Source organism: Amblyraja radiata, chromosome 39, assembly GCF_010909765.2.
Source record: "Amblyraja radiata isolate CabotCenter1 chromosome 39, sAmbRad1.1.pri, whole genome shotgun sequence".
Taxonomy (NCBI): domain Eukaryota; kingdom Metazoa; phylum Chordata; class Chondrichthyes; order Rajiformes; family Rajidae; genus Amblyraja; species Amblyraja radiata.
In genome coordinates, this window is record NC_045994.1 from 13,601,215 (window position 1) to 13,626,144 (window position 24,930).

At 49.2% G+C, this 24,930-nt stretch overlaps 1 protein-coding gene across 7 annotated transcripts in view; it reads right to left on the bottom strand.

The window, feature by feature from the left end:
- The window catches only part of ank1 (ankyrin 1), a 208,595-nt gene that overhangs the window by 73,842 nt on the left and 109,823 nt on the right, over positions 1–24,930 (bottom strand). For 6 of the 7 annotated variants that reach the window (XM_033014023.1, XM_033014024.1, XM_033014021.1 and 3 more), the window contains exons 6-17: positions 24,065–24,250; positions 20,829–20,927; positions 17,796–17,894; positions 16,250–16,348; positions 15,399–15,596; positions 14,721–14,819; positions 13,727–13,825; positions 12,425–12,523; positions 7,046–7,243; positions 6,406–6,504; positions 4,618–4,716; positions 2,052–2,267 (exon numbers count right to left, since the gene is read on the bottom strand). In XM_033014023.1, the coding sequence (XP_032869914.1) occupies positions 2,052–2,267; positions 4,618–4,716; positions 6,406–6,504; positions 7,046–7,243; positions 12,425–12,523; positions 13,727–13,825; positions 14,721–14,819; positions 15,399–15,596; positions 16,250–16,348; positions 17,796–17,894; positions 20,829–20,927; positions 24,065–24,250 (1,590 nt within the window). The remainder of the gene's footprint in view (positions 1–2,051; positions 2,268–4,617; positions 4,717–6,405; positions 6,505–7,045; positions 7,244–12,424; positions 12,524–13,726; positions 13,826–14,720; positions 14,820–15,398; positions 15,597–16,249; positions 16,349–17,795; positions 17,895–20,828; positions 20,928–24,064; positions 24,251–24,930) is intronic. The other variant, XM_033014019.1, reaches the window with a different exon arrangement.

A 24,930-nucleotide genomic window follows, 5' to 3' on the forward strand; every position in this document is an offset into this window, starting at 1 on the left:
CTCTTGCCTGCTGGTAGCAGCGAGAAGTGGGCATGGCTCACCGGGCATGGTGGGGATCCTTCATTATAGAGACGGATATAGAGCAGGGACTGAGGAGGTTTATGAGAATGATCCCAGGAATGGTAGGGTTAACATATCATGGGCGTTTGACTTCGCTGGAGTTTGTGAAGGATGAGGGGGGAACTCGATGAAACTTACAGAACAGTGAAATACCTGGATGTGGAGAGGATGTTTCCACTAGTGGGAGAGTCTAGGACTAGAGGTCACAGCCTCAGAATAAAAGAACGTACTTTTTGAAGGGAGATGAGGAGGAATTTCTTCAGTCAGAGGATGGTGAATCTGTGGAATTCATTGCCACAGGAGGCTGTGCAGTCCGTCACTGGGTACTTTTAAGGTGCAGATTGACTGATTCTAGATTAATGAAGGGCCTGTGTCATTCAGACGACTCTTCAGGCGACTGCCAGGGACTAGTTTTAATGGAATTCACCTACGACACCTGGAGACAAAAGCTATCAACACTGCGCCAACATCTTTCCAACATGTTGAAAATTTTGTCGCAGTCTTCCAAAAAATCGTCTAAGTGGGACAGGCCAATAAGGATGTCAGAATTATGGGGAGAAGGCAGGAGAATGGGGTTTAGATTAGTTTAGTTTAGAGATACAGCGCAGAAACAGACCCTTTGGCCCACCGGGTCCGCGCCGACCAGCGATCCCCACAAACTAACACTATCCTACACACACTAGTGCAATTTTTTACATTTACCAAGCCAGTTAACCCACAAACCTGTATGTCTTTGGAATGTGGGAGGAAACCGAAAATCTCGGAGACAACCAGGCAGGTCACGGGGAGAACGTGCAAACTCCACACAGACAGCACCCGCAGTCAGGATCGAACCCGGGTTTCCGGTGCTGCAAGCGCCATAAGGCAGCAATTCTACCGCTGCGCCACCATTCAGCCCCGTTAAGACGGAAAGATAGATCAGCCGTGAATGGTGGAATAGACTCAATGGACCGAATGGCCTAATTCTGCCCCTTGAACCTATGGATGTATGCATGAAAGATGATTGAGTAAACATGGCTAATTTGAGGAAGGACATCCTTGTGATTGAGGCAGTGCAGCGTAGGTTCTCGAGATTGATCCTTGGGATGGCGGGACTGTGATATGAGGAAAGATTGAAAAGACTAGGCTTGTATTCAATGGAGTTTAAAAGGATGGGGGGATCTTATAGAAACATATACAATTATAAAAGGACTGGACAAGCTAGATGCAGGAAAAAATTTCCCAATGTTGGGTGAGTCCAGAACCAGGGGCCACGGTCTTAGAATAAATAATAATAATAATGGATGGGATTTATATAACGCCTTTCTAATACTCAAGGCGCTTTACATCGCATTATTCATTCACTCCTCAGTCACACTCGGTGGTGGTAAACTACTTCTGTAGCCACAGCTGCCCTGGGGCAGACTGACGGAAGCGTGGCTGCCAATCTGCGCCTACGGCCCCTCCGACCACCACCAATCACTCACACACATTCACACACAGGCAAAGGTGGGTGAAGTGTCTTGCCCAAGGACACAACGACAGTATGCACTCCAAGCGGGAATCGAACCGGCTACCTTCCGGTTGCCAGCCGAACACTTAGCCCATTGTGCCATCTGTCGTCCCACAATAAAGGGGAGGTCATTTAAGACTGAGGTGAGAAAAAACTTTTTCGCCCAGAGAGTTGTGAATTTATGGAATTCCCTGCCACAGAGGGCAGTGGAGGCCAAGTCACTGGATGGATTTAATAGAGAGTTAGATAGAGCTCTAGGGGCTAGTGGAGTCAAGGGATATGGGGAGAAGGCAGGCACGGGTTATTGATAGGGAACGGTGAATGGCGGTACTGTCTCGAAGACCCGAATGGCCTCCTCCTGCACCTATTTTCTATGTTTCTATGGCTGACATGTGGCAGGATAAAGTTTACCTTGGTATTGTAAGCGATGGAAGGCAAGGATGACACCAACCACCCTGTACGCACCACCGCTGGTGTTACGTTGCTGGTACTCACTCACCTTGCTGTTCAGGTTGGCATTGGCTTCACTGTCGAGGAGGAGGGTGACCATCTCCATGTGGCCCTCCTGGGCGGCCAGGTGCAACGGCGTCACTCCTTGGGAAGACTCGATGTTGGCCGACGCACCGTGCTCCAGCAGGCTCCCAGCGATCTCCGTCTGGTTCTGCTTGGCGGCGATGTGCAAAGGGGTGTAGCCGTTCTGAAACCAGCATAAAACCTGCATCATTATGGTTCGGGAGCTGCCCGCCAAACCACGCCGACACAGCAGCTGTCCGGCTTTTCATCTTTTTTTCTTATTTTTAGTTAGTTAAAGTGTTTTTGTTTCTGGAGTTCTAGACTTTTTTATGTGGGGGGGGGTGGGGAAGGGGGAAACTACCTTTCAGGGTCCCTACCTGGTCGGAGAGGCAGCTTTTCTCCGGGCTGCAGTTTCGACCCGTCCTCGCGGCCTACCAGCGGGCCTGGAGCGGCGTTTCCTGTCGGGGACCGCCCAGAACCACGGCTTCGGCGGCGGCACAGCGCTGGAGCGTTATCGTGGAGCGGGCGATGCCTTGCCTGGGTCGCCGCGCTGGAGCTCCGGTGAGCTGAAGACCGCCGGGAACAACATCGCGGAGCTGCGGGACAGTGGAGCGGCCAGCTGCGGGCGGCGGCGCTGAACTTTACACCGGGAGCCTGGGATCTCTAGATGAGATCGCCAGTTGTGGAGCTCCAACCGGCGCGGCCTTGTCGGCTTCGGAAACCACCGCCTCCAGTACGGAGGCGGCCGTTCCAGGTGTCCCAAGCCGCTGTGAGGATTCTCCCGACGCCGGAGCACCACCACCCGGCGAGAATGGCCAGGAACATCGGGCCTCCGTAGAGGCAACTGTGGAGGCCTCAATAGGCCTGACTGTGGGTGAACTGGGGTTGGGGACTGGACATTGTGCCTTCCCTCATGGTGGGAGCCATTGTGGGGGGATGTTCTTTATGTTTAAATCTCTTATTAATGTTATGTCTGTATTCTTTCTTTATGTGCTGCATTGGCAAGAAGCATTTCACTACACCTAGGTGTATGTGACCAATAAATAACCTTTGAACCTTTTTTTGAACCACACTCGCAGAACCAACAGGGTTGTGACTTAGCCGCGTTATTTAGTTTAGTTTAGAGATTTAGAGAAACAGGCTCTTCAGCCCACCAAGCCTGCACACCGACACAGCGATCCCCGCACATTAACACTACCCTACACACACTAGGGACAACTTACACATACGCCAGTTGATTGGCTCCCACCAGTGCCATTGGGGGCCATGACGTTGGCTCTCCCCACTAAAAGAATCAAGGGATATGGGGAGCAAGCAGGAACAGGGTACTGATTTTAGATAATCAGCCATGATCATCTTGAATGGTGGTGCTGGCTCGAAGGGTCGAATGGCCTACTCTTGCAAGTATTTTTTATGTTTCTATGTGCGATCCTGACTGTGGATGTTCTCTGTACAGAGTTTGTACGTTTTCTCTTCTGACCATATAACCATATAACAATTACAGCACGGAAACAGGCCATCTCGGCCCTACAAGTCCGTACCGAACAATTTTTTCCCTTAGTCCCACCTGCCTGCACTCATACCATAACCCTCCATTCCCTTCTCATCCATATGCCTATCCAATTTATTCTTAAATGATACCAACGAACCTGCCGCCACCACTTCCACTGGAAGCTCATTCCACACCGCTACCACTCTCTGAGTAAAGAAGTTCCCCCTCATGTTACCCCTAAACTTCTGTCCCTTAATTCTGAAGTCATGTCCTCTTGTTTGAATCTTCCCTATTCTCAAAGGGAAAAGCTTGATCGCATCAACTCTGTCTATCCCTCTCATCATTTTAAAGACCTCTATCAAGTCCCCCCTTAACCTTCTGCGCTCCAGAGAATAAAGACCTAACTTATTCAACCTATCTCTGTAACTTAGTTGTTGAAACCCAGGCAACATTCTAGTAAATCTCCTCTGTACTCTCTCTATTTTGTTGACCACGTAAGATTTCTCTCACATTCCAAAGATATGCAGATTTAAAAGTTAATTGGCTTCTGTAAATTCCACCTAGTGTGTAGGTGTGTGTGTGTGTGTGTGTGCATGCTGTATCTCTAAACTAAACTAAACTAAACTAAAGCAGAGGAGTATTGCATTCCTGTTCTTCCCCTGTCATCAATTCGTTAAAATGTCATCGCTTAGGCTGGAGTGTAGTCCCGATCTTCCAACCAACCTCTTTGCAGACCTTGCACTTTTTATATCTGCACTTTCTTCGTAACTATAACACAGTATTCTGCACTCCAGTATTTTTCTCTTTGCATTACCTGTTGTGCTGCGTAAGGCTTGAATGTACTCTGGTATGGTATGAATTGACTTGATATCATTTCTATCTTGATTCACTCTATCTCGGTGCACCTGGCAATGATAAACCCATGCCATCATTGGTGGTACCAATAGGTAACGTTACACCGATGCCCATCTTTGCAGCTGCTGACTGGCTGGGCAATCCTCCTGCCCTCCAGTTCCGTTGACTACAACGTGCCCGCAAGTGGCATTGTGCCCGCACTTACCCGCGCCGTAGCGTGAGGAGACGCGCTCTGATTGAGGAGCAGCTTCACAATGTCGTGATTGTCGTGGTGAACAGCTACATGGAGAGGGGTCAGTCCATTCTGCAGGGCACACACACACAGAGCAGTTGTCAGAGAATTCATGGTATACAGATCCAACAATGACCACTCACCAAGGAGATCGTGATATGTTTCTACGAGCGGTCTCTCCTCCACTCCATCTCAATAAGGATCCCAACTTCTTCAATTCAGTTCAGTTTAATTTATTGTTACGTGTACCAAGGTACTTTTGTTGTGAGCCAACCAGTCAGTGGAAAGACAATACATGATTACAATCGAGCCATTTACAGTGCATGTAAAAGGTGTGGAGCGATTGTAATATGTCTTTGCCACACAGGGCTGTGGAGGCCGTGTCAGTGGATATTTTTAAGGCAGAGATAGACAAATCTAGATTAGTACGGGTGACGAGGGTTATGGGGAGAAGGCTGGAGAATGGTATTAGGAGGCATGATTGAATGGCGGAGTTAACTCGATGGGCCGAATGGCCTAATTCTACTCCAATAACTTGTGAAATGTAGAATGCTTTGAATGCTAAGAATGCTTCCATTTCCCCAATGCCTGCCTTCATTGTAAAGTGTTGGGTATAAGTAAATTAATACAGTTAAGACTGTGTGGCACCTCCATTAGACTGCTGCGCAACTGCTGGTTGTGGTCAATGGATTGAAGATATGTAGCCATGTAGTTGGGAACTGCAGATGCTGGTTTACACCGAAGATACGAGAGAAGTGTTTAGATAGGCCTTTGGATATCTAGGGAGTGGAGGGACATTTATCATGTGCAGGAAAGCTTAGTGTTTGACATCTGTGTGTTAATCTTGGCATACAGACACTGTGGGCCAAAGATAGACACAAAATGCTGGAGTAACTCGGTGTGTCAGGCAGCATCTCTAGAGAAAAGGAATAGTTGAGAATAGAATAGTATAAAATAGAATAGATAGGAATAGGAACAGAATAGTCATGAAATGCTGGAGTAACTCTGCGGGTCAGGCAGCATCCCTGGATAAAAGGAATAGGTGACGTTTCCGATCGAGACCCTTCCTCAGACCGAGATTCAGGGGAAAGGGAAACGAGAGATATCGATGGGACGTCGAGAGATGTAGACAAATGATTGAAAGATATGTAAAACAGTTAGGATGATGAAGGAAAAAGGCCATTCTTAGCCGTGGGGTCGTAGTTGAACCAACCAATACTTTTATGAGGATGTTGCCAGGACCAGAGGGAATGAGTTCTTGGGAAAGGTTGAGTAGGATGGGTCTCTATTCCTTGGAGCGCAGGAGGATGAGGGGTGATCTTATAGAGGTGTATAAAATAATGAGGGGAATAGATCGGGTGGATGCACAGAGTCTCTTGCCCAGAGTAGGGGGAATCGATGACCAGATGACACAGGTTCAAGGTGAAGGGGAAAAGATTTATTAAGAATTTGAGGGGTAATGTTTTCACACATAGGGTGGTGGGTGTGGTTGCCAGAGGAGGTAGTTGAGGCTGGGACTATCCCAATGTTTAAGAAACAGTTGGACATGTACATGGATAGGACAGGTTTTGAGGGATATGGGCCAAACGCAGGCAGGTGGGACTAGTGTAGTTGGGACATGTTGGCCGGTGTGGGCAAGTTGGGTCGAAGGGCCTGTTTCCACACTGTATCACTCTATAACAGTTCCTAATGCTCTCCAGGGAAGCTTGTACCTCATGTCAATGGTTAGCATTCAAGGTGGACCTTGGAGGGTGCAGTTACCTTTCCTGCAGAGTTGGGCTCACCGCCTCGCTGAAGCAGAAGTTCCATCACCTGGATTTTACCGTACTTGGCGGTGATGTGGACCGCGGTAAACCCTTTCTGCGGACAGACAGACAGAGTATCAGAGCCCAGAGAACATCTCGAGTTATAGCGGAGTAGATTTGATGGGCCGAATGGCCAAATTCTGCTCCTATCCGTTATGCTTCTGGCTGCGGCGCGGCGGGAACTCCGACCACCGGCCTGCGGCCTACACCAACCTGAAGCCGCGGTCTCCGGTGGGGAGGCACCGATTCCGGACTTAACTGGACTTTACCTTGTCTACTCATCTGGACGCTCGCAGCGGCGACTGCGGAGGGTTGAGGTCACGACCACGGGGGAAATGGAGGAGGACTGGCCATATTTGTGCCTCCCACCACAGTGATGAATGCTGTGGTGGATGTTTGTGTTAAATCTTTTTGTTGCGTTTTTGTGTTTCTTTTTCATTGTACTGCTGCTGGCAAATTCATTTCACTTGCACTTTATGTGAAAGTGACGAATAAAACTGATTGATTGATTGATTGAACGTCCCCTGATAATAATTTTTAAGGCAGAGATTCATTCCCCAGTGACTGCTGCTTAACCGCGCCGGACTTGGTCATACCTTGGTCATTCTGGTCTGCGAAGCCCCGTGGTCTAGCAGGATCTCTGCCACCTGGACGTGACCCTCCCGCGAGGCGATGTGCAAGGGGGTGTGGCCCGCGGTGGTGGCCGACTTGGGGCACGCCCCGTTCTCCAGCAACAGCTTGATGACCTCCAGGTGGCCAATACGGGCGGCACAGTGTAGGGGAGTCTGATCGTCCTGCATGGGGTAGGCAGACGGGACAAGAGCCGTGTGAGACATGGCAGCGTTTAAGATGCCTCGCGAGTAATACCTAAATTGTCCGAGAATACCAAGCCACGGGCCAATTGCTGGGAGATGGGATTAATATGGAAGTGTGTGTACTGGTCGTTACAACAATAAGAACAACAATGTATAGGAAGGAACTGCAGGAGCTGGTTCACACTGAAGGTGGACACAAAACGCTGGAGTTAAACCCCTGTCCCACGGTACGAGTTCATTCCAAGAACTCTCCCGAGTTTGCCCTGATTCGAACTCGGAGATTTACGGTAATGGCCACTCGTCGATACTCGGGGCTCTCGTGGACATTTTTCATCATGTTGAAAAATCTTCATGAGTCTTCCCGTGCTTATCTGCCGTTAGCGAGTTTTCCCGAGTACCTGCCGTTAGCGTTACGAGCCGTTAAGAGACGTCCCCGAGCTCCGACGTACCCGCTACGTTCATTCTCCGTGTTTACCACGAGTTTGAATTTTTTTTAAACTCGGGAGAGCTCTTGGAATGAACTCGTACAGTGGGACAGGGCTATAACTCATCGGGACAGGCAGCATATCTGGGGAGACTCTATGATCATGATTAAATGGTTGATTAGTGCGGGTGTCAACGGTTATGGGGAGATGGCAGGGGAATGGGGTTGAGAAGGATAGATCAGCCATGATTAGATGGCCAGTCTGAAGAAGGGTCTCGACCCCAAACGTCACCCGTTCCTTCTCTCCAGAGATGCTGCCTGTCCCGTTGAGTTACACCAGCTTTTTGTGTCTATCTTCGAGACAAGAGTTGACTGGGCTGGATCTATCGGTAGACATTGTGACCCGGCGAAGCTCAGGCTATACGTGGGACTGAGAATTAATTCTGATTGTATTCCAGGTCCAGCCATTCTTTGACTGGATCGCACACACGCAAAGGTTTTTCGTCGATACACACGAACATCAACTAAGCTAAACTAAATTGCTTTTCCTGTTCATGAACCATTCTACCACAACTAGAGAGCGGTCCTGAACTACTATCTACCTCATTGCAGAACCTCGGACTATCTTTGATCGGACTTTACTGACTTTATCCTGCACTAAACGCTAGTCACGTTATTCCCTTTATCATGCATCTATACACTGTCAATGATTGTAATCATGTGTTGTCTTTCCGATAACTGGTTAGCACGCAACAAAACCGTGCGGGGTTCGGCGTCGGCATTCCACCAGCCCAGCGTGAGGGCCTGAGCATCGGGCCACCCGGGGTGGCGACTGCGGGTGCTAGGAAGGCCTCGACCACGAGTGAACATCTGGGAAGAGCGGAGGGGAGGCTGGCTGGACTATGGTGCCTTCCTCACCTTGGTGCCACTGTGTTATGCTGTGTCGTGGACTTCCAGTGTTTGTGCTTTTTTTTAAAATTCTATTTTATTTTTAATATGTTTTATTATTTATTATTATTTATTTATTTTTATGATACTGCCTGTAAGGGAAATTCATTTCGTTGTCTCTAACTGAGACAATGACAATAAATTTGAATACAATACAATACAAAAGCTTTTCACTGTACCTCGGTACACGTGACAATAAAATCAAACTATTCCCACTGATGGTATCGTTTTATCCTTTGGCTCGCCTGTTTTCAGAAAATTTGCCGCCCGTCCCACTTGCCCGTCATTTGCGCGTAATATATGCGTCACGACGCACGACGTGCACGTCATGACACGCACGTGATGCGCGCATGGTACGTGATGACATAGGCAGTGACGCGCGGCAGCGAGCGACGTCGCGGGATTTTGTGATGTACTAAATCTTTGCGCACCATCTGCATGATGCGCAAATGTCGGCCAAGTGGGACAGGCCCTTCAGACTGGGACCACAGGAGGGAAGGTCCTGAATGTCCTGCTCTGCTACATAATGTCATACAATGAATAAGGAGTAAGCCATTTAGAACGGAGACGAGGAAACACTTTTTCTCACAGAGAGTGGTGAGTCTGTGGAATTCTCTGCCTCAGAGGGCGGTGGAGGCAGGTTCTCTGGATACTTTCAAGAGAGAGCTAGATAGGGCTCTTAAAAATAGTGGAGTCAGGGAATATGGGGAGAAGGCAGGAACGGGGTACTCAGTATATTTGATATCTGTTTTACTTTGTGCCATGGTGGTGGCTTTGTTGCTATTGTTTTGTACATATTGTACATATTATTCTCGTGAATAATTGATTACATTTATTTTTGGTTAAAAAACAAATGATTGAGGAGAGATTCACACCATTCCCTGGTCTCACACAATTCTGTATGACGGGGATAGGACCAGGAGAAGAGAGGAGCGGAAGTAATTCAGCTTTGATTTATCATCCCGTATGAACTGAAATAACAACATGCCACTGCATGTGATCGCAAAAAATCGCAAAAGGCTTGAAGCAAAACTCTACCGAGTAAGTCGAGCATTATTAAAACAAAACACAGATTGTGGCAGAGAAAACATGCACAGGAGACACAGAGATCTGAAACGCAGGGCCATGCAGGTTACAGCCCAAAATACTTTGTACATCCATAAGCAAACGCTCGCACATCGACACTAATTTACAAAGCACACTGTGAACATGCAGACGTACACATACAGATACACGTACACACACACACACACACATACACACACGCACACACACACACATACGTACACACACACACACACAGGTGAACACACACACATACGTACACACACACACACACACACACACACACACAGGTGAACACACACACATACGTACACACACACACACAGGTGCACACACACCCACACATACACACACATACCTTATTACATGTATGCTAGCTCTGTTGATTAAATAATTAAGATATGATCACATTCCCAGACACTTTTGCAGGCATATGGAGACGCACGCACATGAGCAAGGATTACTTTCAGACAGAGGGTGGTGAATCTGTGGAATTCATTGCCACAGACGGCTGTCGAGGTCAAGCATTGGTTATTTTTAAAGTGGAGATTGACAAGTTCTTTATTAGTAAGGGTGTCAGGGGTTATGGGGAGAAGACAGGAGAACGGGGTTGAGAGGGAAAAATAGATCAGCCATGATTGAATGGCGGAGCAGGCTCGATGGGCTGAATGGCCTAATTCTGCTCCTGCGTATGGTCTAATGGCGCAGACACACACTCACGCAGCAACAAACGTACACTGACGTACAGACACACATAGTGATGTGCAGACAAGACACACTCACAGACAGACACACTCGCACAGACAGACACCTAGGCACAGACACATAGGCACAGACAGATACGTACACACACAGCCACACTCACACACAGACACACTCGCACACAGATACACTCAAATACATAGACACATACGTACACGCAGATATGCACACGCACAGACGCACACGAACAGTCACACACACACAGACACACTCACACAGACACACTCACACACAGACACACTCACACACACACACACTCACACACAGTCGCACACACACACAGTCGCACACACACACAGTCGCACACACACACAGACACACTCACACACAGACACACTCACACAGACACACTCACACACAGACACACACACAGACACACTCACACACAGACACTCACACACAGACACTCATACACAGACACACTCACACAGACACACACACACACAGACACACTCACACACAGACACACTCACACAGACACACTCACACACACACAGACACACTCACACAGACACACTCACACAGACACACAGACACACTCACACACAGACACACTCACACACAGACACACACACACACAGACACACTCACACACAGACACACTCACACACAGACACACTCACACACAGACACACACACACACAGACACACTCACACACAGACACACTCACACACAGACACACACACACACAGACACACACACACACAGACACACTCACACACAGTCGCACACACACACAGTCGCACACTCACACACAGACACACTCACACACACACAGACACTCACACACAGACACACTCACACACACACACAGACACACTCACACACAGTCGCACACACACACAGACACACTCACACACAGACACACTCACACACAGACACACTCACACACAGACACACTCGCACACAGACACACTCACACACAGTCGCACACACACAGTCGCACACTCACACAGTCGCACACACACACAGACACACTCACACACAGACACACTCACACACAGTCGCACACACACAGTCGCACACTCACACAGTCGCACACACACAGACACACTCACACACAGACACACTCGCACACAGACACACTCACACACAGTCGCACACACACACAGTCGCACACTCACACAGTCGCACACACACACAGACACACTCACACACAGACACACTCACACAGACACACACACACACACAGACACACACACACACACAGACACACTCACACACAGACACACTCACACACAGACACACTCACACACAGACACACAGACACACGCAGACACACTCACACACAGACACACTCACACAGACACACTCACACACAGACACACTCACACACAGACACACTCACACAGACACACACACACACAGACACACTCACACAGACACACTCACACAGACACACTCACACACAGTCGCACACACACACACACTCACACACAGACACACTCACACACAGACACACACACACACAGACACACTCACACACAGTCGCACACACACACAGTCGCACACACACACACAGTCGCACACACACACAGACATACACACACTCACTCACACACTCACACACAGACACACTCACACACACTCACACAGACACACTCACACAGACACACTCACACAGACACACAGACACACTCACACACAGTCGCACACACACACAGACACACTCACACACAGACACACTCACACACACACACTCACACACAGACACACTCACACACAGACACACTCGCACACAGACACACTCACACACAGTCGCACACACACACAGTCGCACACACACACACACAGTCGCACACACACACAGACACACACACACTCACTCACACACAGACACACTCACACACACAGACACACACACAGACACACACACACTCACAGACGCACTCACACAGACAGTCACGCGTGCCAGCAAGCCACCCTACATCTGCTCACAGATCACACCTGTCGGACTCACTTTGGCCTTGGCATCGACTTGGGCCTTGTTTTGTAGTAAAAATCGTGCCACCTCAGTCTGCCCAGCCCGGGCTGCCATGTGCAGTGGAGTCTCTACTTTCTGCAGCAAATTAGAAACAAAAAATCAGGAAAGATAAGCTTTACCCCAAAGAAATGGCCCTCGGAGAAACCCAAGCACCAGCATAGGCCTGAGTGCGACTTCCTGGTTGGCACCTTGCCGCCTTGTGTAGGTTGGGTGTAGGGTGGGCATGTGTCCAACCTTCCAATAGGCAGCAGAGGCAGCAGAGCAGTCCCTGGCCTCACCCACCATCAATGCCTGGTGACCTGGGGAATGGGCAGATTCTTGGACCACACACTAGACGTCACAGCCTGGGATGTGGAGGCCAGAGAAGGTTCATGGCCTGCACCCAAGTGGCACTAACAACCCAAGTTGAGTCTCCCGGGCTCTGGGGACTTGGACTGTGCGGTCAGCTCGTTCCTTTCAGCCCCCCCCCCCCCTGGAGCAACTGGGGCAGGAGTAAAGCAAAGAAGCCAGAAGCCAAAAGCTAGAAAGGATGAGGGGAGGTAGAGGGGGAAGAAAATCCATTGTCCAAACTCCTTGATTGAGTTTAACTGCACTTTAAATAAATTGGAATGTGCTGTCTCTTTCGGCTTGTTCTAGATACCACCGGCTGGGTGAAAAATCCTCTTGGCATCCACCCTGTCCACATCTCCCAAGTTAGAATAAGATCGCCTCGCTTTCTCCTAAAGGGCCTTTCCCACTTGGGCGACCTAATCCGCGAGTTCTGGCGAGTTTGCCCTCGACTCAAACTCGCAGCATGGTCGACACGAGGTCGTAGGAGGTCTTCGTAACTCTCCTTCATGCTCGAGAGCGGTCTCCGCGTACTCGAGGCCTCAGCTAGATCGCAGCGTTTTTTTCAATATGTAAAAAAATGCCCGCGAGTAAAAAAAGGTCGCCATGCAAAAAATCGATATTTTTTTTACTCGTAGGTTTAGTCGTAGTAGGTCGGCATGTTAGTCGTAGGTAATCGAGGGTAGTCGAAGGTAGTTGTAGATAGTCTTCATCATAGTCGAAGGGAGGTCGAAGGTGATCGTCTTCACTCTCCACTATTCGGTGTCCAATTTTCCAAAAGTTAGTCATAGCTAGTCATAGCTAGTCATAGCTAGTCGAAGCTAGTCTTCAACATAGTCGAAGGAGGTCTTCAACATGTCATTTTTTCAAACTCTTCTAAACTCTCCAATTTGGTCGTCCAAGTGGCACAGCCCCTTAAAACTCCCACCCACTCTGAGCACAAGCACTCACCACGTTTGAGACATTCGTGGAGGCTCCGTGCTGTAGTAGCTTGGTGACAATGTTCAGGTTCCCCATGAAGGCAGCAACATGGAGGGGTGTCAACCCCGACTGGGATACAAAGAGAGAAAGAGAGAGATTGCAATTCAAAAGCCACCCAAATCTCTTGGACAGACCGAGAAATCTATCATAGAATCATAGAAACATAGAAAATAGTAGGAGTAGTCCATTCGGCCCTTGAAGCCAGCACCGCCATTCAATATGATCATGGCTGGTCATCCAGAATCAGTACTCCGTTCCTGCTTTCTCCCCATATCCCTTGATTCCGTTAGCCCTAAGAGCTAAATCCAACCCTCTCTCGAAAACACCCAGTGAATTGTCCTCCACTGCCTTCTGTGGCAGTGAATTCCACAGATTCACAACTCTCTGGATGAATAGGTTTTTCCTCATGTTAGTCCAAAATGGCCTCCCCCTTATTCTTAAACTGTGACCTCTGGTTCTGGATATTTTCACAAAGTGAATCCATATAGAGTCATAGAGTCATACAGCATTGAAACAGGTCCTTCGGCCCAACTTGCCTACACCGACCAACATGTTCCATGTGCACTAGTCCCACTTGCTGGCGTTTGGCCCATATCCCTCCACCTATCCTTTCCATACACCAGTCTAATTGCTTCTTAAACCTTGCGATAGTCCCTGTCTCAACTACCTCCTCCGGCAGCTCGTTCCATGCACCCACCATCCTTTGTATGAAAAAGCTACCTCTCAGATTCCTCTAAAATCTTTCCCCTTGCACCTCATACCTATGCCCTCTGGCTCTCGATTCCCCTACTCTGGGCAAGATTTTGTACACCTCTATAAGATCACCCCTCATCCTCCTGCCCTCCAAGGAATAGAGTCCCAGCCAGCTCAGCCTCTCCCTGTAGCTCAGACCCTCGAGTCCTGCCATCATCCTGGTAAATCTTCCCCGCACCCGTTCCTTTACCTTAACATCACGTTCCCCTACCTCGGTTACGGCCTCCAGAGATGCTCCATGTTTCAGTAGCAGGTCCATCACCCTGATGTGATTCTTTTTGCAGGCGATATGCAATGGAGTGAAGCCATTCTAGAACACAAGGAAGGACAGGGCACGTTAGTGGCATCAAACCTACTGAAAACAACGAAGCACATCCCTGGCAATCCACGGACACGGAGGATCGAGTAATTGCACAGAGTTGCGGACGCAGCCCACACGATCACACAAACCGACCCCCCCTTCCACTAACTCCATCTACACTTCACGCTGACTACCAGCATACTCAAGGGCCAGTCTCACCCTGGTCACTCCCTCCTCTCCCCTCACCCATTCAGGCAAGAGGGATAGTTTGAAAAAACATACCTCCAGATTCTTCCCAGCTGTTTTCAGACAACTGAACTGTCCTCTCACCAGCTAGCGAGCAGTTCTAACCTACCTCCCACCTCATTGAAGACCTTCGGACTATCTTTGATTGGACTTTAACTGGACTTTATCTTGCACTAAACATTATTCACTTTATCCTGTATCTGTACAGTGTGGACGGCTTGGTTGTAATCATGTATAATTATGCATAGGCGGGAAAGCACGCAACAAAAACAGCTTTTCACTGTACCAAAGGCAACCTCAACATCTCACTTACTTTGAGACCACCTCCCCATGCAGACTCACCAGGGCCCTGGCACTGGGCTTTGCCCCCTTGTCCAGTAGCACCTTTGCCACTTTGTGGTGCCCACAGTGAGCTGCCACGTGGAGCGGGGTCAGGTTATCCAGCGTCACGTCATCGATCTCCGCCTTGTACTGGAGCAGGAGCCGGACGCAGTCCAGGTGGTCGCCCTGTGCGGCCATGTGGATGGGTGACAGGCCGTTCTGGGGAGGGGGAGAGCAAGGAGCAGAGTGTTGGCATCGTGACCCTTCTTCAGACGTCTCGACCCAAAACCTCACCCATTCCTTCTCTCCAGAGATGCTGCCTGTCCCACCGAGTTACTCCAGCCTTTTGTCTATCGCACATGTCCTGTACCCACCTCGGTTTAATGAGATAAACAAGGACCATGCACGGGGCACGCAAAGCCAATGCTTCCCCCTCCATCTCACCCACACATTCCTCCACCCACCTTGGTTTGAGGAGATTTCATGAGGAGGTTGCTAAACTCTCTTTGGAGAGAGGAGGAGAACTTCTTCAAAGTAGGCATACCTTGAGGAGATTTCGTTGATACTAAATAGTCTTTGGAGAGAAGAGTTACTTGGGGAGGAAAATAAGGACCAAGTATTGGGTTGGTGTGGAGTTTGTAAAGCCTGTGCTACCCCCTCCATCTCATCCACGCATGCCTCCACCCACCTTGGCTCGAGGAGACAAATAAGGCCCAAGTATTTGGGTTGGCGTGGAGTTTGTAAAGCCTGTGCCACCCTCTCCATCTCACTCACACGTGCCTTGATCTACCTTGGACTGGAGGTAAATGAGGATGGGGGGGGGGGTGGGGATTTGGTGTGGAGTCTGAAAGAAGTGTCTCACACACACCTACCTTGGTTTTGGCCATAATCGGAGCGTTGCGATCCAGCAGAATCTCAGCGATCTGCACGTGGCCATTCCTGGCAGCGCAGTGAAGAGGAGTCAGCTCGTCCTGAACAAAGGGCACACAACGCACAGTGCCAATGTAAATCTCCCACAAAGGAACTCTCTCAAACCGCATGAGGCAGGAGGTGGAGGCAACAGCCAACTGCTCCCAACAAGGTGATCAAACGCATTCATAATATTGTACACTAACTCAGTTGGTCTACCCTCTATCACTCTTCACAAGTTCGAGAAGCAGAATCAGGCCATTCGGCCCATCAAGCCTACTCCGCCGTTCAATAATGGCTGATCTCTCCATCCTAGCCCCATTCTCCTGCCTTCTCCCCAGAACCCCTGAAACCGGTGCTAATCAAGAATCTATCAATCTCTTGCCTTAAAAATATCCATTGCCTTGGCCTCCACAGCCTTCGGTGGTAAAGAATTCCTCAGATTCACCACCCTCTGACTAAATAAATTCCTCCCCATCTCCTTCCTAAAGGTACGTCCTTTAATTCTCAGGCTGCGACCTCTAGTCCTAGACCTCTCCCACCAGTGGAAACATCCTCTCCACAAATGGAATAAAGAAAATAAAAGGAACTGATGATTTCAGTGTAACTTAATTATTCATTTTGCTGGAAAAGAGTTCTATTTTTATATAACTAATGGAGCATAAATGAAATCTAACTCTCTTCAATTTTCTGTAGCTTTGGATCCTTGAACTGAATCAGACAGAAGAATCCTCACTACCCTGAGTCCCGTCTTAAGGGAAATAGATTCTAGTACAGGTCCACCACTGATATTCTTGGTTCCACAGCCTTGCTCAAGGTCTCCGAAAGGAGTCGAACGGTTTTAGTCCGGGGAGCTGAGATCCGACCCGCAAAGTCAGCCTCGGAAGTCGGCCATGGGAATGGATCTGCCGGCTTGGGTCAGGCCGGCATTCCAGAGCCCCAACCACAGGGGGGGAGATTCGACCCGCCGTTCGGCCGCGATCCCGTTCCCTCCACAAATGCTCTCAAGCGCCAGGTTTTCGGTGGGACTTCCAAGTGGCAACTTAAAGGGGCCTCTCGTAACTTTGTCGGGATTAAAGGAGCTTGCCGTGCCGGAGAACTGGAGAGGAGAACGGCGAGAGCTCTTAAAGATAGCGAAGTCAAGCGATATGGGGAGAAGGCAGGAACGGGGTACTGATTGTGGGTGATCAGCCATGATCACATTGAATGGCGGTGCTGGCTCGAAGGGCCGAATGGCCTACTCCTGCACCTAATGTCTATTGTCTTCAGTTCCTTCCATATTTTTGCCGCTAGATTTACTACCATCATAGAAACGGTCTTACTATCTCCCGGCTCAAAGGATTCGTTCAAAATCGACATTTCCTTATTTTCCATGATCAATCCTTCATTGTCCAATGTTTAATTTAGATGCTCTTCCCCTTCCTTGTGTATCTGGTAGGATATTTCCTGTCATTGAGCGCTGGCTTTGTCCATCGCTCCGTTAACGGGACAGTCCTTAACTGCACTCACCTTGGTCCGCGCATCAATCTGGGCTTCCCGGTCCAGCAGAAACCTCACCATATTCGTGTTCCCTCTTCGGGAAGCAATGTGCAGGGCTGTGATTCCATTCTGAGCAGAACAATAAGTATGAGAACAATAGGCAGAGGCATGCAGTCACGCAGCGCACAAACAGACCCTTCAGCCCACCAGACGACCCATGCCAAACCATTTAGTACCCATCGAGATTGATCCCTGGGATGGCGGGACTGTCATATGAGGAAAGATTGAAAAGACTAGGCTTGTATTCACTGGAGTTTAGAAGGATGAGGTGGGGATCTTATAGAAACATATAAAATTATAAAAGGACTGGGCAGGCTAGATGCAGGAAAAATGTTCCCAATGCTGGGTGAGTCCAGAACCACAGTCTTAGAATAAAGGGGAAGCCATTTAAGACTGAGGTGAGAAAAAACTTTTTCACCCAGAGAGTTGTGAATTTGTGGAATTCCCTGCCACAGAGGGCAGTGGAGAGCAAGTCACTGGATGGATTCAAGAGAGAGTTAGATAGAGCTCTAGGGGCTAGTGGAATCAAGGGATATGGGGAGAAGGCAGGCACGGGTTATTGATAGGGGATGATGAGCCATGAACACAATGAATGGCGGTGCTGGCTTGAAGGGTCGAATGGCCTCCTCCTGCACCTATTTTCTATGTTTCTATGTTTCATCCATACTAAACCCATTTAGTAGACCAAAACGCTGGAGAAACTCAGCGGGTGAGGTAGCATCTATGGAGCGAAGGAATAGGTGACGTTTCGGGTCTCGACCCCTATTCCTTCGCTCCATAGATGCTGCCTCACCCACTGAGTTTCTCCAGCATTTTTGTCTACCTTCAATTTTTCCAGCACCTGCAGTTCTTTCTTAAACAAAACTATCTAGTAGTTCATTGTCCATATCCTCTCATGCCTTGGTGATTCGAGTGGTCACCTTTAGTTCAATTTAGTTGACGGATGCAGTGTGGAAACAGACCCTTTGGCCCATCAAGTCCGTGCTGACCTATGATCACCCGTGCACAAGTTCCATGTTATTCCGGTTTCACATCCTACACACCAGGGAAATTTATAGGAACTAATTAACCAACAATCCTGCACGTCTTTGGAATGTGGGAGGAAACCGGAGCACCCGGAGAAAACCCACGCAGTCACGGGGAGAACGTGCAAACTCCAGACAGACAGCAGCCGAGGTCAGGATCGAACCCAGATGTCGTGTGCTGCCAGATGCCCACAATTGACATTGATATATTCAACATGGAAGGTTATCATTCCCTGTTGCACCCTATCCACAGTTACAGTGTCCAGGTGGGTCACGTGGGGATGAGGGGTGCTCTTATAGAAACGTACAAAATTCTTAAGGGTTGGACAGGCTAGATGCAGGAAGATTATTCCCGATGTTGGGGAAGTCCAGAACTAGGGGTCACAGTTTAAGGATAAGAGGGAAGTCTTTTAGGACCGAGATGAGAAAAACATTTTTTATACAGAGAGTGGTGAATCTGTGGAATTCTCTGCCACAGAAGGTAGTTGAGGCCACAGTTCATTGGCTATATTTAAGAGGGAGTTAGATGTGGCCCTTGTGGCTAAAGGGATCAGGGGGTATGGAGAGAAGGCAGGGGTGGGATACTGAGTTGGATGATCAGCCATGATCATATTGAATGGCGGTGCAGGCTCGAAGGGCCGAATGGCCTACTCCTGCACCTATTTTCTATATTTCTTTAAAATGGCCCAGTGGACCAACAAACCTATCGTAGAGCAAGTCTATTGAAAAACTCATGCAGACTTGGATCTGGGAATAATTCTGTGACTTTATCAAAGGAGCGGCCATGGTTTGCATGCCAGCCAAAAAATTCAACCATCTGTTGCTGACCCTGTTTTGTTCTGGCCTCCTCTATCTTTCAGTCTGACGAAGGCTTCCAACCCAAAACGTCACCTATTCTTTTTCTCCAGCATTTTGTGTCTATCTTTGGTTTAAACCAGCATCCGCAGTTCCTCCCTGCGCGTGAATTAAACCAGTCCACTTCCTAACAGCATTAACATCAGATTGCAGGAGATTTTCTTATAAAGTAAACATCCACGTTGCCGACAACTTGAGCATTTCAACTGCCTGTTGTCTGCACCCTTTCTTGTTACACAAGGGCAGCACAGTGGCGCAGCAGAGGAGTTGGTGCCTCGCAGTCCCGGGTACGATCCTGACCTCGGGTGCTGTCTGTGTGGAGTTTGCACCTTTCCCCGATGACTGTGTGGGTTTCTCCAGGTACTAAGTGCTGGAGCTACTCAGCGGGCTGGGCAGTAGCTCTGGCGAAAAAGGACGGGTGGGTTTCTCCTTCTCCTCCAGGACCCGAGGTCTCCTCCCATCTCCCAAAGACGTGTGGGTTTGTAGGTTAATCACTCTCTGTAAATTGTGTGTAGGATAGTGCTGCTGCATGGGTCAGCATGAACTCGATGGGCCGAAGGGGCCTGCGCCACGCTGAGTCTCTAAACTAAACTAAAATTAGATGGCCTCTCGAATTGTCTCTGGTCTTTTCCCTCTTTCTTTCAATTAACCCACCTCCCCAAACAGCCCCCACCCCCAACCCCACTGATGATATCCCCACTTAGTTGCCTGCTCCTTCTCAATATCATCTGATCGGAGTGAGCCCTGTTTCCTAGTCTCTTCCCCCCGTAATCTAGCCTGGGGCACTGCCTCCAGCAACGGCTCCACCAGGGACTCACACAGACACACGCACGGCACAGCACGGCTACTTCAGTTTCCTGGCTACTTCAGGTCTCAACCAGCCCCACGGTTAACTCTTTACATGCTGCTATCAATTGAAGGGAGAGGCCTCTCTCTCTATATGGAGGTGGAGGGGGTTTACACCATCAGACCCGTCTCTCCTGACTATGGATACCAAAGAAGTCTCGGGGAGTGGTCGGCAAAATCTCCCCCTGGGTTTAGAGGTTGAGCAACCAGGGAGAGGAAGGGTCGGGGAGACGGAGGGGTTTCGCAGCACAGAGCGCAGAGGCAGACTTGCACCTACCTTGGGCGTGAAATTGACGTTCGCCCCTCGAGTCAGCAACATGTGGGCCACGTTCAGGTTCTGGTAATGGGCAGCGATGTGGAGAGGCGTGAAGCCGGTCTGAAATGAGACGGGAGAGTGAGCTAGTTTCTGTAAGAGCATCAAGAGCACAGAACACTCCCATCATTATTGATGTCTGCCAGCATCAACAAGCATTACAGCACATCCCTCTGCTCAATTAGACATAATGGCCCATTAACCTCACCCATCCTTTCCAGAATGCACTTTTATTCTTAATGGAGTGTAGAACTGGCATCAAGGAAGCAGTTAGATGGACCCCAGCGTATCCTGTGGGAGGCTAATGATCGAGACAGACCACAAGGAATTCTGGAGTCAGAAATGATTTCCATGCTGGAAGGCTGTCAACTCCATCAGCCCCTTCACGTGGCGAGATGGCGTGTGCGTAGCCGTGGGCGCTTTAGTGTCGCCGTTAACCGCGGCCTTAAACAAGGACAGGGCGGCTGACACAATGTCCTCTACTGAGTCAATAATCAATGACAAACTGTGACTCGTGCAACAGTACGTCAAACTCTATAGGTGGAATGTATTCTTAACAAGGATTGTGAAATACTCATTTAATATTTAGTATTTAAGAATATCTGTTTTACTTAATATTTTGGTGGTGGGTTTGTTTGTATTGTACATATCATTTATGTAAATAATTGATTTAAATTATTTTTGGCTGTCCACGGGCCCCCGGGGTGATTACCGGAACTGTTGCGTGCCGTGGTCTTCGATAATTTGGTGATTTTGTACTAGGGTGGCCAACTTTCTCACTCCCAAATAAGGGACAAAGGGACAAATTCCCGACGGCAATTCGTCGACCGACTCGGCCGTGGCTGGGTGAATGATGAGTTGGCCCGGGTGCTGGACTGCACACAAAGCCCAGCCGGCCAGCCGGCCAGCTGAGGAGTTTTGGCCCGGGCGACGTCGCGCGCAAAGTCCGGCGCCCCGTCCGACTCATGAACCGATGATCGGCCATGAGAAGGAGGGGTGGTGGTGGTGGTGGTGTCGGCGGTAAGCGAAAGTCCGAAGGTCGGACTGCTGGCCGGGCTGCCGACCGACCGACGGGGCCACGGGCGAGGTGCTGCTGCTGCACTCCATGGGCTGCACAACGTCAGGACGGGTGAGGCAGGGCCGGACGCAGCGCTCTGACCCGACAGTCCCCTCAACCCGAGTAGTAGCAGTCAAATACAGAACAAGAGCGGTCCCGTATGGGGCAAACCAATTTAGCCCAATATACGGGATGTCCCGGCTATTACGGGACATTTGTCAACCCTATTTTGTACTATGTGGTGCTAGGTGTGTTAATACGGTTTTCATTAGTAAGTATTATTTTGTATCATAATAGAATGAATTATTTTTGACACAACAACAATAACAACACCAGTTAGGAAACATAGAAACATAGAAACATAGAAACATAGAAATTAGGTGCAGGAGTAGGGCATTCGGCCCTTCGAGCCTGCACCGCCATTCAATATGATCATGGCTGATCATCCAACTCAGTATCCCGTACCTGCCTTCTCTCCATACCCTCTGATCCCCTTAGCCACAAGGGCCACATCTAACTCCCTCTTAAATATAGCCAATGAACTGGCCTTGACTACCCTCTGTGGCAGAGAGTTCCAGAGATTCACCACTCTCTGTGTGAAAAAAGTTCTTCTCATCTCGGTTTTAAAGGATTTCCCCCTTATCCTTAAGCTGTGACCCCTTGTCCTGGACTTCCCCAACATCGGGAGCAATCTTCCTGCATCTAGCCTGTCCAACCCCTTAAGAATTTTGTAAGTTTCTATAAGATCCCCTCTCAATCTCCTAAATTCTAGAGAGTATAAACCAAGTCTATCCAGTCTTTCTTCATAAGACACTGACATCCCAGGAATCAGTCTGGTGAACCTTCTCTGCACTCCCTCTATGGCAATAATGTCCTTCCTCAGATTTGGAGACCAAAACTGTACGCAATACTCCAGGTGTGGTCTCACCAAGACCCTGTACAACTGCAGTAGAACCTCCCTGCTCCTATACTCAAATCCTTTTGCTATGAAAGCTAACATACCATTCGCTTTCTTCACTGCCTGCTGCACCTGCATGCCCACTTTCAATGACTGGTGTACCATGACACCCAGGTCTCGCTGCATCTCCCCTTTTCCTAGTCGGCCACCATTTAGATAATAGTCTGCTTTCCTGTTTTTGCCACCAAAATGGATAACCTCACATTTATCCACATTATACTGCATCTGCCAAACATTTGCCCACTCACCCAGCCTATCCAAGTCCCTTGGCAATCCAAGGCAAAGGGTACATTATTGCAAGAGGGTTGGAGTATGAGAGAGGACATGTGGTGCTGCCATTGCAGAGAGCCCTGGCGATGTTGCATCCGAAATACAGTGTGTCCAGAATACCCTGGTCTCTTCCCAAAGGACAGTCACATTTGCAATTGAGGGAATGCAGCCAAGAATCGCCACATTGATTCCTGAAAGGCCACATTGAAAGGTCGAGGCACTTGGATTAAAAATACCAAGATGCAAAACAGTAAATAAGCTTTAACTTGCATCCAATCTGCCTACGGTACACCAATGAGACATAAACGTTTCTGCAGAAGGACACAAAATGCTGGAGTAACTCAGCGGGACAGGCAGCATCTCGCCAGAGATGCTGCCTGTCCCGCTGAGTTACTCCAGCATTTTGTGTCTATCTTCGGTTTGAACCTCTCCCTTCCAAAACATTTCTGCAGGTTTTATTATGCGATATTCAGTTATTTAGTTTAGTTTAGTTTAGAGATACAGTGCGGAAACAAACCATCGGCCCACCGAGTCCGCGCCGACCAGCGACCCCCCACGCATTAACGCTGCCTTGCACACACCTAGGGACAATTTACAATTTTACCGAAGCCAACTAACCTACCAACCTGTACGTCTTTGGACTGTGGGAGGAAGCCGGAGCACCCGGAGAAAACCCACGCAGGTCACGGGGAGAACGTGCAAACTCCGTACAGACAGCTCCATACAGTAGTCAGGATCGAACTCGGGTCTCTGGGGGGGCGCTGTGAGGCAGCAACTATACCGCTGCGCCAACGGGCCGCCCCGTTCTTGAGCTGTAACGTTCTGTTCTATCCAGGGGTCATATTGAGGGGGGGGGGGGGTCTACATCTGAAGCCCTGTCCGACAGAGAGTTCCTGACCTCTGGTGGACGCTTACCTTGGACAGTACGTCAGGGTTGGGGTCATTCTGCAGGAGGACGGCCACAGTGCGCGTGTCGTCGTTGCGGGCGGCGATGTGCAGGGCGGGCAGGCACACCTTCCCCTTGGTCCCGTAGTTGATGAGGATGGCCACCACGTTCTCGTGGCCCTGCTGCAAGGCCACGGCCAGGGGCGTGAATCCGTCCTGGGACAAACAACAAGCCGTCAAACAACAGCGAAAGGCCTGCGCTTCGAGAGGGCGCAGAATACAACAACGAGGGAGATAATGTCGAGTGTTTAAGAAGGAACTGCAGATGATGGATAATCGAAGGTAGACAAAAGTGCTGGAGAAACTCAGCGGGTGCGGCAGCATCTATGGGGCGAAGGAAATAGGCAACGTTTCGGGCCGAAACCCTTCTTCAGACGCCGAGGTTCTACAAGGCACTGGGTCAGACCACACTCGGAGTGTTGTGAGCAGTTTTCTACCCCCCTACCTGAGGGAGGATGTGCTGTCGCTGGAGAGGGTCCTGAGGAGGTTTACGAGAACGACCCCAGCGTTGAGTGGGTTAATAAACAATGAGCATTTGACGGCGCTGGGCCTCTACTCGCTGGAGTTTAGAAGGATGAGGGGGTATCTCATTGAAACTATCGTAACGATTGGATCGATTGTAATCATGTATTGTCTTTCTGCTGACTGGTTAGCATGCAGCAAAAGCTTTCCACTGTACCTCGGTACACGTGACAATAAACGAAACTGAAGCTGAACCTTACCAAATAGGGAAAGGCCGGGGTAGAATGAATGTGGAGAGGATGTTTCCACTAGTTGGAGCGTCTAGGACGAGAGGGCACAGCCTCAGGATAAAAGGAATAAAATTAGAAAGGAGA